The 18,810-nt window shown below is 41.5% G+C and overlaps 1 protein-coding gene across 1 annotated transcript in view; it reads right to left on the reverse strand.

Moving 5' to 3' along the window:
- Nucleotides 1–17,693, reverse strand: part of RORB (RAR related orphan receptor B) — a gene marked incomplete at its 5' end in the record, with an annotated part of 39,233 nt that extends 21,540 nt beyond the window's left edge. The window contains 4 exons of the mRNA XM_082013302.1: nucleotides 8,621–9,022; nucleotides 12,060–12,201; nucleotides 16,586–16,671; nucleotides 17,621–17,693. Of these exons, the coding sequence (XP_081869428.1) occupies nucleotides 8,621–9,022; nucleotides 12,060–12,201; nucleotides 16,586–16,671; nucleotides 17,621–17,693 (703 nt within the window). The remainder of the gene's footprint in view (nucleotides 1–8,620; nucleotides 9,023–12,059; nucleotides 12,202–16,585; nucleotides 16,672–17,620) is intronic.
- Between the last annotated feature and the right edge of the window lie 1,117 nt (nucleotides 17,694–18,810).

An 18,810-nucleotide genomic window follows, 5' to 3' on the forward strand; every position in this document is an offset into this window, starting at 1 on the left:
GAAAACATGCATCACATGCCAGATGTAATTATATTTTACCTCTCTGTGAACAGAACTCTTGATTGTATTCCCACTTGCAACACTTATCCCCACAATAAACATAAAGGGTAATATCTAAAATAACATTTTCTGTAGCATCTATAGTGCATGGTCTGTAGTCTGATCAAATCCCAGCTAGGAATACTGCTAATGGCCATCATTGGTAAAATTATTGTGACGTTACTAGTTGGTCTGCATTTGACATATGAATTGACTTAACTGCATGAGAAGTCAAATTGCTTTCAGAAATAGCCAACAAGCTTTATAATTTGCAGGAAAACCCAGTCTGAGGTATACTTTTAGGCTATCTATCTAGTGCATTTCCAAATAGTTTTAGATTAATTACTTTACTGTATAAATTTGAACTAGAGTTAATAAAAAGGCACGCTGCATCATGCTTATTGAACTGCTATAATTTCTGTTAAGTATAGTCAAGCAGGACTGCCAGAACCAACACGCAACTGCTCCGAAGTCCACTGCAGTTACTGTGAGGCAGCTTGTGCTCAGTGATTTGAAAATCACAGGGTGAAGAAACTGGTGCTTAAATAATAGTACCTTCTAGAAAACAGTCTTTGTTTTCTAAATCTACATCAAGAGTTACAACACAAACTCTTGTCCTCCCTAAGTGTTATTAAATCAGTAAGTGCTAAAAGATGCACTTAGTAGAAGATAACAATATAATCAGCTATTTATGAACATTTGGACCATTTAAACCAGCTGGCTGGGCAACCCAAACTCATTAAAGCCTCTATGTAAATCTGTAATTAGACTGGTTTTAGTCTAAATTTACAAATAAAGAGAGATTACTAATTTGGAGGTGGGAAAAGATAGAACTAGGAAATATTACAAACTTTCAAAAATATTTCCCCAACATTTCTGCCAAATTATTTGTTGATTTTATTGGTTAAATTTATTTCTAAATATATGGTTAAAAAAATCAGAATCTACAGTTATTAAAACTACCCTTCATTCCAGCATCAGTTCATCTAGAATGCTTCAGCATCATAATGCGCTAATTTATTCCTCCACTTTTCTGTCCATTTTTTATGAAGTTGAAGTGTTTCCTAACTGAGCAACGCTGTCAAATTAGATTTAAATCTTGCCATTCTCAGGTCTTTTCTTGAGTGCAGGAAAAGGCGAAAAAATTAATTAGTTAAAAAAATCGCAGAAGTTCTAAGTTTTGTCACACGAACTGAAATGAGTACAGAACTGAAATATTAATTTATTCTGATTGTCACCTTTAAACAGGTAATGATGGTAAGATATAACGCCCTAAGGGTATCTGTGCAGAGATGTACATGCTGCACATTTTTAATTGCTCACTAGATGGCAACATTGATCTGCTAAAATACAGCTGTAGGTCTGGACATCTGCCCCGTAAAAATTGACTGTCAACGTTGGTGGGAGGACTATTAAACTATGTCTTAGAAAAGGAAGTGAAGAAACATTACACAGGACTACACTCATAAACCCATCATTTCTGCTTCACTGTGTGGTGGACGGTGGCCTTGTAAAGGGAACATCAACACAGACAATGTCACCGTAGGTATGGATTTTAGTTAGAGTTCATTGCATTTTGAGTGTAACGGTACATACAGTGTCCCTGTAGATAACACCTAACTGATCGTACATGTTCAGTAAGATGTACATTAACACTTGATTTAGCACAGGGAACAAATCCTGGAGATATAGAGAAGGGAGTTAAAGGATAATAATTTAAAACTTTTATCACATTGGAGAAGTGCCTTTGCAACCTTCAACAGCAAGGCACAGCATACTTTTCAGCATACTTTTTAAGACATCAGCCTGATGCTGGTATCTATATTGCATGTGCAACACAGAGTGCTGTGGACATCCATGAACAGCATAGGCATGGAGAAATAAACTAAATTCTTCTGAAGTTAATGGTAACATTTATACTGAAAAGATAAAGGTGTGGGACTGGCTTTCAAATATGTCCTCAACAGAGGAGTTGAGAACGCTTCCAGGTGAAGATCTCCTCTCAGGATGGGATAGTGAATGAACTAAATGCTCAGCTCCTGCTTGTATGCTATTAAGTACATTGCAGCAGTGGAATTTAATAACTTTACAGTATATAAAGTTGCTCACTGTAGGTCCTGAGATAAACGTACGAATACAGCTAAATTAAGACTTACATATGCACAGGGTGTAATTTGCAGCTACCAAAGGGGGCTTTTCTTTCACATACCCATCCTGAGACAGTCTTTAAAACATTTTGAATGTTTTGCTTTACTGTCATTCTCCAGTCAATGGGCCAGAGTCAAAAGAGCTGAGTGTTACGGTGGATTTGGTGAGTAGAGCAGGTGATGCCTCCTTCAGTTCTCAGCACATGGCTGCCCTAGAGACCTATTGCCCACCTTAAGATACACACAGCAGAGCAGGGTCAGAGGGGCTGTGAAAGGGAAGATCAAGCCCGAGACTACCAACCTTACTTCCTATTTGACTTTAATTTTGGTAGAAATGTATGCTTTCCAAGCCATTGGGTACCTTCAAATAGCACTGATGTTGGAAGAAATGCCCTGTAAATACACAAACCAAACACTTTTTTCTGTAATTACAGAGGCTGGGCTAGGTGACCTTCTGTACGCTCTAGTGGTGCCTTATTGACTACCTAGATACACACAGCCATAGGGCACTCTTCAGTTTGACCTGGAGTGAACCCTTAACCAACCCGTTTTCTTCACAACTGCGTTCGCTAATAATTTTTTCTCATCTTTAAGAAATCATAGGCTGGTAATCTCAACTGCAGTCAAGGCAGGGAAACCTTCCCATTAACTTTTGCAGAACAGGATCTGAACCACATATTTTCTGAGGAAAATGCAATGCTCAGCTCAGTGACAGATAATATTATGCACATATATTTAAACAAGATGGACATTAATTTGACCAAGTCTAAAAATAAGCCTTTAATACCTGCTAATTTAAAATCACACTTGGGAGCAAGCATTGCTGTCCCTCTACGGTCTACCAGGGTCAGGAAACAGAGCTCCCTTGTCCCCTCCGGATTTCTCATGCACCATCTGACCTCTGCGACTCTCTCTGCGAGGAGAAAGCTGTTCTGCAAATGACCAAATACTTGCTTTTGACATGACGAGCAGATTTCACCCTGCTGTTTGAGCTCCCACTGCAGCATGAGGAATTTCTGCCTTCCCAACTGTGCAGATGGCACGACGGTCAGGGAGACACAGGACCGTGCCGCAGGGTCCCTGGCAACATGCACCCTCAGGGCATGGGTGTCTTCCATTCTGGCAGCATTGCTGGCTGTCAGGACGCACATGGGTCATGTCACCCATGGACAGCAGGACAGGTAGAGAAAGAGCCTGCCCAACTCATGTGGTCGCGGCATCTGACGTGCTTTGTGTTCTGCCCACCCAGCTACAAATCCAGATCAAGCCTCCAACAAGATGCTTTAAGTTAAGGGTGAAAATACTTCCCTTAAAAAAAAGGAGCTGGCCTGGAAATGCAGCTGATGCCAAGCTGAGGCTCTGCTGTATGCTTATTTACGAGCTTTGGACTGATTTCTTTATCCCTTGAGTTTCTTTTTGTAGTAGGAACTGGAATACTGACCAGGGCTGAGCCTAAGGCACAGTTCTGCCTGATGGGGAACTACCTGATTTTATCCAGTTTTTCTCCATCGTAAGCTCTGGCAAATCTGTGTCTGTATCTGAAACTGCCCTTTCTTATACTTACCCTCTCTTCCATAGGAGACATTACCTATCCTGCTTCTCATAGTAATCAGATAATGTGCAGTTGTACCCTGGACTATTAAACTCATTTGGAGCAATATACTAGTACTAAGTACCTATGAAGGAGCCCTATGTAACTTCAATTTGTCAGCACCTCTTTCTTCTATACCTGTTTCCTGGTACAGTACTTAGAGGTAGTAGTATGCATGCATTGCAGGATAAGCTGTATTCTGCTTGCTGTGCCATTTTAATACTATATGTTGAAACACTTGCTGTGTAAAAATTTTGAATTTCAAAACTGTTAAGTTGAACAATTTTGATTTCAACTACAGAGTCTACTGTAGATGAAGGTATGTTCAGGGAAAAGAGCATTTTCACATTCAAATGAAAGCACAGAACCATTAAAGATCAAAGTAGTCCTGACCATTTCAATTCCTTTTTGGTGGAGTTAGAAAATGAACATGTGAAGAAAAGAATGTTAATGATATGCAAATTATGTCATAGACTATCTTAGGAAATATTATTTTAATAACTGAATCAAATTGACAGGGTGTATTGGGTTTGCGTGGCATCATTTTGGTAGCGGGGGTGGCTGCAGGGGTGGCTTCTATGAGAAGGTGCCAGAAGCTTCACCCATGTCCGATAGAGCCAGCGCCAGCCGGCTCCAAGACGGGCCCATCTGTGATGGTGGCAGCGCCTCTGTGATAACATATTTAAGAAGGGGGAAAAATAACTGCGCAGCAATCAGAAGAGAGGAGTGAGAACGTGTGAGAGCAGCAGCCCTGCAGCCCCCAGGCCAGAGCAGCAGGAGGGGCAGGAGGGGCTCCAGGCGCCAGAGCAGAGGTTCCCCGGCAGCCCCTGGGGAAGCCCACGGTGAGGCCGGCTGTGCCCCTGCGGCCATGGAGCTCCACGGGGGAGCAGATCTCCACCTGCATCCTGCGGAGGACCCCATGCTGGGGCAGGGGGATGTCTGAAGGAGGCCATTACCCTGTGGGAAACCCACGCTGGAGCAGGCTCCTGACAGGACCTGTGGTCCCATGGAGAGGAGCCCAGGCTGGAGGAGGTTTGCTGGCAGGACTTGTGACCCCATGGGGGACCCAGGTGGAGCAGCCTGTTCCTGAAGGACGGCACCGTGTGGGGGCACTGAGGCTGGAGCAGTTCGTGAAGAACTGCAGCGTGTGGGAATGACATGTTGGAGAAGCTTGTGGAGGACTGTCTCCCATGGGAGGGACCCCAGGCTGGAGCAGGGCAGAGTGTGAGGAGTCCTCCCCCTGAGGGGGAAGAGCGGCAGAGACAACGTGTGATGAACTGACCACAACCCCCATTCCCCATCCCCCGGCGCCATTTGCAGGGAGGAGGTAGAGAAAATCAGGAGCGAAGTTTAGCCCAGGCAGAAGGGAGGGGTGGGGGGAAGGTGTTTTAAGATCTGGTTTTAGTTCTCATTATCCTGCTCTGATTTTGATTGGCAATAAAGTAAATTAATTTTCCCAAGCTGAGTCTGTTTTGCCCTTGATGGCAACTGTTGAGTGATCTCTCCCTGTCCTTATCTTGACCCATAAGCTTTTTGTTATATTTCCTCTCCCCTGTCCAGCTGAGGAGGGGAGTGATAGAGCGACTTGGTGGGAACCTGGCATCCAGCCAGGGACAACCCACCACACAGGGAAATGAAGACTAGTTACTTGCCTTTTTCAGAGAACCTTACTGTTGGATAGCAAGCAAAAAGTAAATACTAAAGTAATTAATGCAATTGCAGCACGTTGTTTAGTGAGGTGCAGCAGGGACCGTTGTTAGAACTTGTTTTACAAGCATTTAACATTTTCATTAATAATCTGAAAGAGAGGGTTCATAGCATGCTAATTAAATGAAGAGATAATTCTAAATTGAAAGAAGTCACAAAGCATCAATGAGGATTGAGACATGATGTAACAGGACTGAAAAAGGAAAGAGAAAATAAGATTCAAACTTGGAACTGTGCAGTCAGAGGTATCTTAATAAAAACTGCCCTATACAGGAGAGAAGTGAATGAGAAACAAGAAAATAATAACACTGAAGGAATAAGTGAACTGGATATTGGTTGACATGTGATGCAGAAGCTAAAAAGGCTACTTTCTAAAGTGACTACTACTTCTGAGCTGCCTGTGAAGAAGCATGTCCCTTGGATAGCTTACAGCAACTTTTAGGAGCTCAAGGATGGAAGGAGTCGCACACATTTGTCTATGAAGAAGAAAATTAAGAAGGTTGCACTCAAGATCAGGCAAGTGGCAAGAGAGGTTCACTTAAAAAAATACATGTATTTGAAGAATACAAAAACCAGAAGACTGGAAATTTGAATCTGATACAAAGTTTTCAGTAGTGAAAAGAACTAACATGATCTGGGATAGTTAAGGCAATGGTTCAGTATATCACTAGACAAGATAGTATAAAGAAATTTCTATCAGGCATGAGGATTAATGCAGTATAGCTTTTCCATCTCCTATGATTTCTTCTAACAGTTAAGGCGGTAACTTCTATTTAACGAGTTGAGCTTATTCCTAAATCTCACTGGAGTAAGCAAGATACAATGCTGTGGTGAAGTTTAAGCACAATGTAATATGAAATCAATGCATCCCCGTGCTTAGAATTTTTCTGCTTTGACTGCAAGACTGCAGCTTTACAGATGGTCCAACAATCCACCGCAGCATTAAGAGGCATTTTCTGTTTGTTTTTAAGCACTGAAAATATCATTTGCCTGTGCATTAATCCAAATATTTTATGGTACCTCTCTTCCATTTTTTCAGTCGTGTCAGCTGATCTGTTACACTACATTATCTCTCACTAACAACCTTACATCTCTGCTGTAGGTGCCACAAATGACGTACAGCAGTACTTGGGTAAAATCCCAGCAATTTAGGAGCCCCGGTTCCAATTTCAGAAAGAAGAGTGGTAAATCCCAGCACCTGAATTTTGCTGTAAGCTCAGAGACAGGCCCTTTGTTATGTCCTGCTCCCTGTGAACTGGGGTTTTCCCCATTTTGTGTGCTCCAGAAGGGGAACACTGGACAGATGACAAGAGGATGAAAGACTGGGAAATGTGGGGTGGTTTAGGGCTAGCTGGCTTAAGGTTAGGAGAGCAAAGTAATGGGTGACAATTTAAGAATGTTGCATTATTTCTAAATAATCCTGCAAGAGATAAATGATTCTGTAAAGCTCCATCAGTCAAAAGATTCCATTGACTTTAGTGTGATCCTTTAGCCACTAAGGGTATAGTGCCGTGGCCACATTCTCTCTTTGGGCTCACTTCTGTAACTGAACACAAATCCTAATTTGTGGACTGTCAGAATTGTCGTATTTCTGGTACCTCCTCTGAATCTCTCTGGGAACATTTCCCTTTAGTACAGGGTCCTGCAAGGAAACAGTTCTTATGACTGTTTAAATTGTCTCTCAGCTGGTTTGCTGTCCTGAGAACCACTGTTGCAGGACTGAGGTTTGCACAAGCCATGTGTGAGTAATACTCATGTGGCCTCAAGAGCCATGAGGGAAGTTGGAGCAGACGTTCCTCACCAACCCTCTGTACTGCTATGCTGCGAGCGTAGGACTTCACTGGACAGCCTTCTAGGCTAAAAATGATAACAAAAAATGTTCCACTAAGCAGAGTGGCAGAAAAGCAGAACTTTCTCCTGTGCAGTGCACAACTAAAGCGCACAATCTGTTACACGGCTTCCCTGCACACGAGCATCCATGGGTAGAAAACATACTGCAGATTCCAGCTGCAACTTTATTTTTTTGTCAGAAAATAACTACTATGTATGCCTTTTCTGCAATATGTATTGAGTGCATGCCACATCTCCAGGGCTCCCAGTAGGTCTGAGTACACACATAAATTTACACGTCTCAGTGTGTAACCATGAGGCAGCAAGGCCAGGCCAGAACTATAGAGAGTTTTAATGATGTGACATTAATTAATTTGTTATGGGTGCTCTTGAATACCATCTTGGTTTTTTCTTCCTGCTTCTTTCTTTTTAATTAAATTCCATTAACAAAGTGTTACCCTTTGATTATATTCTCAGCCACAACTGACTCAGCATACTTCACTTGTTGAGGTGGGAAGTACCTAATTAGGATGCCAATCTTCTTTCATGTTGCTTCTTTATAATAGAAGTAGTACTTCCAGTTGTGTTGGAGAGGTACAACTAGTATGACTAGAGGCATTAGATGAACAGAAATCCTCCTCAGAGAAGAATTACCGTTAGCTGTTGCCTTTCAAACCGTCTCGACTCACAGAGAGGTCTCTGCTACTTTTCAGTGAAGAAATCAAGAGACAGGTTCTCCAAGCTGTTGAAGCAGAGGAGCAGGGGTATCCACACAACTACATTCAGAGTTTGTGCACCTCAAGTGAACTTGCCCTGCATGTACATCCACACAGCATAAGTAGCAAGCTGGTGCTTTTTGGCAATAAATACCCTAGAATTAGCTGCCATGGGGGTTCTGAGTGTTGACAAGAATATGGCTGGCTGGCTGAAGAGATCATTTAACCCTGTTAGTAATGAGGTCATTTGAAACAAGCTCCCTGCTACTAACTATCACTTGGTTCCAATTGATTCATCACTTGCTTTGGTGCTCCTATTTCATAAACACAACATGAACTGCTGAGTTTAAGAAACTGCATAATTTGCAGATTTTGGTAAAAACAGAATTGCCTCAATGTTGTGTCAATTACTGCCAGACTGATTTTCTTTCCTTTATTCCCTGTTTGTGTGTGCAGATATACACATGTGTGAACATGTAATTATTGTGTACCTATGTATAGAATGACTGTATAATATCTTAATAAAGACAGTATTGTAATCTAACTTATAAATATACACATTACACTACAGGAATAAGGATTTTCCTTACCTATTTCAGTCATGGATATCCCCGGAGCTAATTGCCCATTGTTGAAAGAGCTATAGGTAAACAAGTTTGGTACAGAGGTGAGGTCATAGATAGGTTCCTGCTTTATCTGTTTGATTCCAGTCATGTCTAACCCAGACTGGTCTGGGGAAGGCTGGGCGGAATCCACATTATAATAACCCTCAGACTTTGGCAGGTCAATGACGTGCCCGTTTGAGTAGGTGCTGCCAGTTTCGTTATTCAGGTTGCTCAAGCCGTTGCTGATGCTGTTGCTGTAAACCCTGGCGAGGGCTTCTGCCTCACCGCTCTGCTGCTGCCGTTGCTCCTGCAGTCGTTGCTGGTGCTTCTGCACTTCAGCGTACAAGCTATCCCTCTGCTTTTTGGACATTCTTCCAAACTTCACAGCTGAAAAGCAAAGCACAATATGAACCATTGTCATCTTTCATTTTTCTTGAATTCCCTGAACCCCACCACTCTTGATATTTACTTTCAGCGTTACTTTTGTTGTGGAAACTTGCCTTTTTCTGTGGAAATGAGAGAGGATGCAAAGCTTTACACCGCATGCATCTCACAAAGGAAAAAGTATTGTGTGCTTGGATTTACAAGGCGATGACAATGACTGCTATTTGACAGGAGGGCCTCAGTCAAGCAACTCACTTCCCACTGTGAATGTTAAAAAGACCATGCATCCTTTTATACCTCTCTGTTCGCTGAACAACAACCCAGAGCTGTATGAAGTGCACAGTCTGTAGATTCATATCCTATGTGATTCACCAACTTTCCACAAACCTTTAAACACTGCACTAACAGGATTAGTACTCTGGATGAAAACAAGCCCTAAAGCCTTATTATTGCATCCTTTCAATGGGGTGTTATCTTCACACTTAAAAAAAAAAATCTTACAGGTTGGAGTTAGAACCTAGAGGAAAATAACAGATTTGAAGGTAAACAGCACAAATGAATGTCGTCTTTTCCACAGAGGAGAGTCTCAGGGATTTACACAATCAATTTACATAATCTCCATGCACAAATCCATGCATTCCCTCTGATGAGAAAGGATGGAAAACATCAGAGTGCAAACCACTCTCCCCAGGATCAGGGTTCATTACACTGAGATTGAAATTTTCAAAAATGACAGGCTGATTGCTGTGGAACTAGGAGGAGTAAATCCACAGCCTGCACATACAGTGGGTCACCGATGATTATCTCCCCCCACAGCCCCATGTCTCTGTAAATTCTGGCTTTCTACTGGGCTAGATCTTGGGATCTCAGAGCAGAGGTAGGTGTTAATTAAAACAAATGAGGGATACATTCAGCAGAATTTATCAGACCACAGATAAGAGGACATTGCTTTGGAAATAGTAATTTCTACATATTATGAGGGGTATTTTCCAATGCTGAGTATTTCTAGTCCCTCTGTAATTGGGATCAATTCAGAATCATGACATTTATTAGAACAGGAGGGGTTTGGCTCTCATTTTTGCTACCCCATAGTTCAGCTATAGCCCTCCAGAAGAGTCTGAGCCTACACATGTGGATGAATGTGAAAATCTTCAGTCAGGAAAAAGAACAGAAAAGGAGGAACGTAATATGAAAAGGCAGTGCCAGAACACCAAGGAGATGTCAGCCTCTTCAATTTATTTGCACTTTTTTACACTAAGGTTTTTTTCTTGTGCCAACCTCAGCTCACTTGCAACGCTTCACAACAGGCTGCAAGCCACCTCACATGAACACAGCCTCCCCCTTGAATCAGTCCGCAGTGCATTGCACACCCTTACAGACAATATACAATGACTGTATTCTGAAAAATGCAACTGTGTATTTTCTTCAAATTTAGGGCCTCAGTAATAAAAACAAACACCCACTGTTTATTCTCATTACATATTCATTAATTGGATTCTCCAGCTGCTGTCAATTAGCATCCTGCCTCTGCTTGATAAAAATGAATCTGTTACATGGCTGAGAGGTAAAAATCACATTCAATTTCCCTGTTTAAAAAAATCCATACAGCCTATTTTAAACTTGCAAGAGCTCTTAATATCATTAAGTATAAACACCCTTACATAAACAATGAGAGAAGAAAGTGATGCTATCAGGAGAATCACTCCCTTTGTCTGCATGCCATGGTCCCTGAATTATAGGTTGGGAACACAGTGCTGTCAGTCACATTAAAATGCCCCTGTGATACCTTAAATCATTAGAAAATATTACTTTTTGGAGGAAAGCACGTGTTGTTAAATAACTGAAATATTACTACTTTAACCTCCTCTGGGAAAGATCGGGAGCTAAGGCATCAAGTAAGCTGCATGCTAGGGCCAAAAAGAGTTCATGGATTAAAGGCTAGACTGCAAGGGCTCTCCCAGACTGGTGAGCAAGTTGTTTCTGTGAGACATGAGATACACTGAGGGAGGAAAAGACCTATCAGAGTCCAAATTTAAAGCAAGTTTACAATCTGTGAACTGTGTAAAGAGATAACTCTTCAAGCAACTTCTCCATCAATGACTGTTAATTTCAAATGACACATTTTGTGTAAACTCTCTAAGACAGAAAACTGCTGCCAGGCAATCGAAATTAATATAACCTGCCTTCAAAACCAGAGCATTTTCTTCTCATACTGCCTGGCCATTTAAAATATGTCTCTGAGCTGGAAACGCCCTGCACGAGCAGTGGTGGCTGGGGCAGGCTGGCTGTGGGCAGGCTTGCTGAAGCCTCCCATTGCCTGCAGCTCTGGTGTGGTGCATGTTCCCAGCCTGCCGATCATGGCTCGTCACTCCATAGCTTGGAAGGTGGACCAGAGCTCAGCAAGGACCAAAGGATCCTGCTATCAGGTACACTGTGGAGCTTTCCTCTGGTGGACTGTCCATTTTCAGTCCTAAACTATGAAACCTTTCTTCTATTACCCCAAACAGAGACAGAGGGCAATGTACAGGTAAAAGAAATGTTTTTTTAGCAAGACAAAATATTTGGTCAAGTGCTTTGAATAAAACTAACAGAAACCCCTAATGCTATCAAGGTGTAAATTTCTTAACTGCCTATGTACTGCCACAGATCTTTAGAGATCTCAAGGAAAGGGATGCTTTCACACATCAATATTTTATATTAAGATAAATGTTAATGATTGATATAAGAAGTTCTTTAAACTGGAATATAAATCCAGCTCTCCAGAGGTGACCTTTCTGTGCTTTTGATCGGAACAACACATTCCATTTCTTACTCTTTCTGTTCCAAACTAATGCTGCTCTCCATTTTGTGATTTCCCCACCCGCCCCATGAAAACAGCCTCCTTTGTTAACTGAACAGCAAAGATGTGTGTCTCACAGTGCGTGCATTACAAAGCAAGGAGCTTCTCCTCTCTCCAGAAATCCACAGGGAGTTTAAGTAAGTCAGCAGTGAAGAAGAGTTTCAAAGGCTTTAGGTGTGAAGCAGGAATCCAACTCCTTACCATCTCGAGACATTCCCAGGGCAAGACATTTCTGCAGTCGGCAGTGTTGGCAACGATTTCTGTTGGTTCTGTCAATTAAACAGTTTCTCTGCCTTGGGCAGGAGTAGGAGGCATTGTTCTGCTGACTCCTCCGAAAGAATCCCTAGGGGCAAGAGGGCAAGAGAGTCAGAGTATTACCATGTGCATGTATGTGCACACACACACAGAGAACCACGTAAACGACTACAGTAAACTCTTATTTAGTGTAATGCTGCTTATGCTTTGACTTTACAGATGTGTTGTCCTTGTATAGTGAAATTAAAGAACATTTACTTATAATAAGGAGAATTGTGCTTTATTCTGTAAGGAATGTAATTCTACTTTTTAAAATGCAAACAATAATGTTACAGAATACATTCTTATTGTGCAATAACAACCATGTATCATCTAACACTTGCTCCTAATAGAGGAAAAGCTTGTCAGCATTTATAAACCGATGACTTAAAAGTACTTGTGCTGACTATTTCCTTCCTTTAATGAAAGAGGCTGGTAATAACCAGCACTGGCTATGCGTAGCATTAGAAGCTGAAGTCTGCTGTTCCATTTAACCTGGCAAATGTTGATCTGATCTGGAGGGACCATACACTTCAGGAGTGAAAAGTAATTCAAATTCAAGCATCACAAAAGCACTAGGATTTAATGACTGTATCAAGTAAAGCCAACACACAAAGGAGAAAGCAACACCTTTAGACACTACCATGAGAAAGTAATGACATTTTCCATTTCAATGGAATATAACATTATCCATTTTATCTATGTAAAAATTTGTAGTTACTCTATCCCTGAGAAGGTTCGTCTGGCCAGTTGTGGTCTCTTTGGTCAAAGATCAGAGGGCTAGAAGGAGAGTATTAACCCATACCTAAGGCCTTACGAGCTCCCAGCTGCTACGAACGGTAACACCAAGAGGTATCGTTGTGGTAGAAGTGACATGAAATGGCAGAGGTGACAAGAAGAATGAATGCAGGGAGTGAGGATTAGAAGGAGAAAGAGAGAGGGAGGAGGCATTTTATGATATTCTTTCTTTTCCTGTAAAATAAAGGACGGGAGGAACAGCAGGTCCAGAGAGAGAGAAACAACGAAGAGAAGTCCCTTGGCCACTGTGGCATGTTTGGACGCAGGCAGCTGCAGCGTTTTGTGGTGGGAGGGCTGAAGGATAGCCTAGCCACCGCAGGAAGCCATGAACAGAGAATGGGCAGAAAGCATCACGACTGTAGTCACCACCAGTAATGCCAAAGCGGCTGTGCCTTTCTGGGCTGGTTTGCAAAGAGCTCTGAATGGAGCCAGAAAGCAAGAGCTGACTTCATTTATCAGGCAAAACCAGTGTTCCCTCTGCCCAGGCTGACAGGCGTAATACTGAGCAATGGTCAGCCGTGCGTTTTGGGGGAACGAGGCTGCGGAAGCAACAAGGCGAGAGTGTCACAGGGCTCAGTTCGCTTGCTACAGGTAGTGCCTAAATTCTCACTCAAGTCTCAGTGAACCCACTGAGGATGGTGTGGTGTGTCGCTAACAACAGGCGACAGGCATGGTGTCACACCAAGGACTCCAGCAGTGCTAATTCCTGAGGTTGAGCATAAAGAGTTTAATTTCTTCTGGCCTGTGCTGATTTTATCAGTGGTTATAGTTTATCTAAAAACTAAATCAAGTTTTATCATTTGCACTTTTGAGAACATGGATGCTCTTCAGGGTAGCACAGAAAAAATCTGGTGGGGACTTATCTGACCCTAGCTGACCAAAACTAGCCTGAAACCGTGGAGGTAAGTTTAATTTAAGCCTAAATGGATGCTAACTGCAGATATTGCTACTTTATTTGCTGAACTTTACAGACAATTTTGGTTTTGGCGTGTGAAGGATTTTCTGGTTTAAAGGTTTAGATTTTAGCAGCTCTTATGTGGATATGGATTTGTGAGAACAAATGAACTAAATAACGTTAAAAAAACCCACACAACCATGTAGCATTGACTGAGCCTTATTTTGTAGTGCTGTTTTTTCCCGTTAAGGTTGATGTCATCTCAGAAGAATTTGTTTGTTCCTTCTTTGCCTCTCTTAGGAAAAAATCAAGGGTTACATAATGAAATTAATCTACAGCAGGTAATTTATTTTTCCGAGGAGACTTTTGTATTCTCTTTCTACTGCATAAGATCTAAATGTTGTCTTACAAAGTACAGACAACCTTTTCATTTTATTTTTAGGGGGTCTTTATATAATATTGGCTGTATTTACTGAGAATGGCTCCATTTGTGGAAAGGAGGATGCGGTTCATTACTGAGGAGCTACGGACTTAAAGACAGATTTCCCAATGTTCCCAATACTGACAACAAATCTTTCTGCATCTTGAACAAGTCACTTTATCCACCACCGACAGTCAGTCTGAGAAGGGAAATGGTCACGCCAACTATTGTCTAAATCATGACAAAAGAGGGTAGCAAATACTTTGCTCTGAGGGTAGGCAGGAGAGATGATAAAAGGCTTCTCAGCAGAAGAAGGAGACACAGAGACAGACGGGATGGAAACCTGTCTTCAAATTTCACCCTTTCAGTGATGGTAGTGGCAGAGCCACCAATTTTTTCAGTGGGTCCAGCCGGTTATTCAGCGTATGCAGGCATGCACACGAAACAGCAGTAATATTTACGATGCCCCTTAAGCACTTATAATGTGTGTTTGCAGCAGCATAGCTAACGTAGGGATGCAGGGTTAAAGGGTTTCCTGCCCCTTGAAGTTTGTACCACTGACACCGGCGGTACAGTCCTCAGATTCTGTGTCCTGAAACGCTGCGGCTCTCTGGTGCCTGGCTCACCCTGCGTGCATGCTTGCGGAGTGGTTCCCGCCCCTTTCTTCCACACATGGTCTCCCGCTTAATTAATTCGGATTTCTAATGCGTTCAGACAAAAGGAGCCAGAAATGACCAGTTGTTAGTGTGTGGGCTGAGTAAATAGTTATTTAATTGCTGGGCAACGAAGCAGCACTGCCCAAAACAACACTTACCTTACAAGAGGGCTCTGACAGACTGAGATGCCTCTCATCGGACCCGATGTGAAAACTGACATCTTTTTTCACAACAGGCTCGCAAACCAAGATCAGACTAATTGATCTGATACTGCAAAACTGGCACGAAAACAATAGGGTTAAAACTGTCGTAAGTGGAAGAGAAGCTCTTTATCTTAATAAGCAGTCTACACACAGAGCTGAGGGTATCATCTCCTCTTGAGGCACACACAAGGGCCAGCATTAACCCTAATCACATCTGCAGGAGCCTCTACCCCTAACTGCTCTGTGGGCACCGACTACTGAGACAAGACATTGTTTTTCTGCTTAAAGCATTTTTCTCCTGTAGCTTTTGTGCCAATTTTGAAGTAACAGATCAATTAATCTAATCCTGTTTCATGTGACCATCATAAGAAGGTGCTTATTTCTAGTCCAGTGTCACAATAAGACAGGGACACGCTGCGGGTTTTTCCATTTGTAATTGTTAACACTTCTGAAAGAAATCTGATCTTTGACAGTATGTTGCTTTTCAATGTGTGGGCATCAAAAGCTTTCTTTTGGGAACTGGTGCACCCAAATTTTCAGATTTTTCAGATGTTCTAAAATTTTGTAAACCATCAAGTAAATACGGACTTGCCATTTCACTCTACAGATATGCACCTACTTTCAAATGTATCAGTTTGTGTTTCCATACAGAAGAAATCAGAGATGCTACCTTTCCCTCTTTGCAATTTCACATTTACAGTCAAAGCTGAAATATCCACATGTAGTATGAAATTCTGGTTTTCCATGAGTAACAATATAATTCTTTAGATAACAAAATCACAGCGTATTTTTAAAGTTGAAAACTGAAGCCTTTTTTCTTCTGGCTTGCAGTCTGATTTGTGTTATTAAACTAATGCCTGGGATAATATGCTAATATGACTAAGCAACATGGAAAGAGTTTTTGCCCCTTTTTTTTTTTAACCTCCAATTCCCAGCAACTGTCCTGTGCTGGAGCCTATAAGGAAGAAGACGAAGGATCCTTTTACACTACTTATAATGTAAGGCATTTTTTTCTTTTGGATTACAATCTGGCCTGCAGAGAATACAAAGGGGATAAAATAGGACCAAACTGACACCTGTAAGCTTTTAAAGATGTTGAACTGAGATACCACACCAACTTTTAATGCTACATGGATTGTATAGGAAAGAAGATAAGAAATCCATCTTTCAAGCAGATTTAAGGTAGAACAGGTGTGACTTACAGTTGCCAGCCTCTGTTTCAGCACTTATGCTGCATGAGATGTGATTAATTTGTGTTTCAAACAAGAAGGTAACTCTAAAGACTATTTGATAAAAAGAAAAGTAACTAGTAAAATGAGGCATGAAACACGACTATATCAGCAGCAGGCTCTACAGCCTTTGGCACCACTTGTTTGAAAGCGTGTAAGCATGTATTACTGTACACAGATGCCTGAGGCTAATGCAGATGCTGATGACTATGTTGTATTAAAATCTCATACCTTGCAGCCTTCACATGTGATGACTCCATAGTGTATTCCAGAGGACTTATCACCACAAATTTTACATGGTATCACTTCAATTTGCGCTGAAAAAGAAAAGACAAATATTTTGAGTACATAATTCTACTTAATTCCTTTCTTTCTTTCTTGAAGATCTTAAAAACTAGAGCTAGAGAGACGATAACCTGTTCACCCCCCTGACAGTATAAAACTGCTTTGTGTTGTACTGTGTTTTTCTGAATGCTTTGATTTGGCAAGTTTTAATTGCTTCACATTATGTAGTTTTTACTATATCCCACAAAACGATTTAAGATACTTCACAATCCGCAAGTTTTTCCTCACATTCTCCTTTTTTGTATTTACTTGTTAATTTCATTATAATTATTGCTAATGACAGTAGTTAAGGGTCCTAAATAGTTATCTAGATTGTTTTTGTTTACAGATTGTTTCAGATATTCATGACTTCGCATTTTGCTGAGGTAGGATGACATAGCATACTTTGACGCATTTTTCAAAGTAGCTGAGGTGATGAAGTTTTCACATCCTTCAGCTTATGGCTTCAAGACACACAAAGATACTAATCCCACTGGCAGAGATGGGCTTGCAAATGCTTGCTTAACCTCTCCGCTTCAAGTTATTTGTTTCAGTGCCAAGTCACGGGCAGGCAAGGCCCACAGACTGAGTTTGGGTAGCCAGTGGCTGTGTGCTGGGAGAGGCAGGTACTATCTGAAAATGTTTGAATATGGATATGTTTCAGATCCTTTAATAAACCTAATGGTCATTTAATTCAGAGAAGGAAAATATATTTCACGATCTTCAATATATTTTTTTTGCTAACATATCTGTTTGCTTCCCTCAACTACTTTGAATCTTGTGTGTGTTTCCTTTGATGATGGTGTAAGAGTGCATACTCTGAAATGTAGGAAGGATTGTGCCCGTATTCTAATCAGATGCATTGGGAAGAAATGGAAAACCTATTACCATTTTTTCATTCTCTTTCATTTTTTTTCCTATGGGAGATGCATGCCTCCCTACAATTCTCCTGGCATTTGGAAGCAGCATCATACTTGCTAAGGATCAGTACTCCTGGTAGACGTCTTTCCTCCATGCCCAGGGCGACAATAGCAGCAGTTCTCTGCAACACAAGTCACTCATCAAATCCTTGGGTAACAAAGCTGACAGCTTGTGTAGTAGGGCTACCCTGAGCGCAAGGATTGCTAACCATTAGTACTTTGACTGGACACATTCAGCTCCAAAATGGATTGGGAGACAGGGAAACAAGATTAAGAGCATCCCATTTCAAAACTCTGGGCAGTCAAAAAGGTTATAAATGCTGAGAAAAAATGTACTTAAAAATGACTGCACATTGTAAGCTAAGCACTAAGCACACTTGCACAGTGGATGCTGTGACTATATAATGATATAACCTGAATTTTGCCCTGTTTCTGCTTACAGTTATCATTTATCACTGTTAGCAGAAGCCAAGAGTTTCCTAAGAGTTACCTTCCTGTCACCATGTGGCTAAACAAGCAGAACTCCAAGCATGTCCCGCAAAGCCACCACACTTCCCTCTAAAATGTGGATTGCATCCCCTACTCCCCTACCCCCTCTACTTAGGGTAGAGGCTTACCAAGGTAAACTCCACAAAGTGAGTGCTAGCAGGCCATCTTCTCCTGAAAGTCAAGTAACTATCCCCCTGGGACAATGTATCCCAAAAGAACCATGGAAAAGGGACATTCATGGATGGCTACAGAGACTTTAGTTCCCCATGATGAGCTCAGTTTCCTGAGATGCTGTCTCTGATCAAGCATGTTTTTAGGCAAGGCTTAGGCAAGCAAACTGGTTTTTAAACTGCTCATAATCCAGGATGGATAGAATTAATTTTATTATAGGAAACAGCAATTAGTTGTTAATATGTTCTGGCTGGAGACAACCCAGAACCAAAATCATTCCTGTCTTCACACTTAAGGATGTTTATCTCTAGAAATAAAATTTCTTATGTCATCCGTAATTTTTGGGTTAGCTTCTGTATCCCATTTCGTTTTCATGAACTAAGTAGTGGTAGTTTCTTTCTCTTCTTTAGGAACTAATATACATTGGCCATTCTGTCATGACAGACACATAAAAAGGAAGGCAATTCCTTACAGGAAAGCATCTGCAGTTCCTTGGCAATTTTGCTAGGTTGATCCTGCTCTAAAATTCCTATGGCTTATCTCCACTGAGAT

Source organism: Phaethon aethereus (assembly GCF_964289735.1).
Source record: "Phaethon aethereus genome assembly, chromosome: Z".
In the NCBI taxonomy this organism is placed as follows: domain Eukaryota; kingdom Metazoa; phylum Chordata; class Aves; order Phaethontiformes; family Phaethontidae; genus Phaethon; species Phaethon aethereus.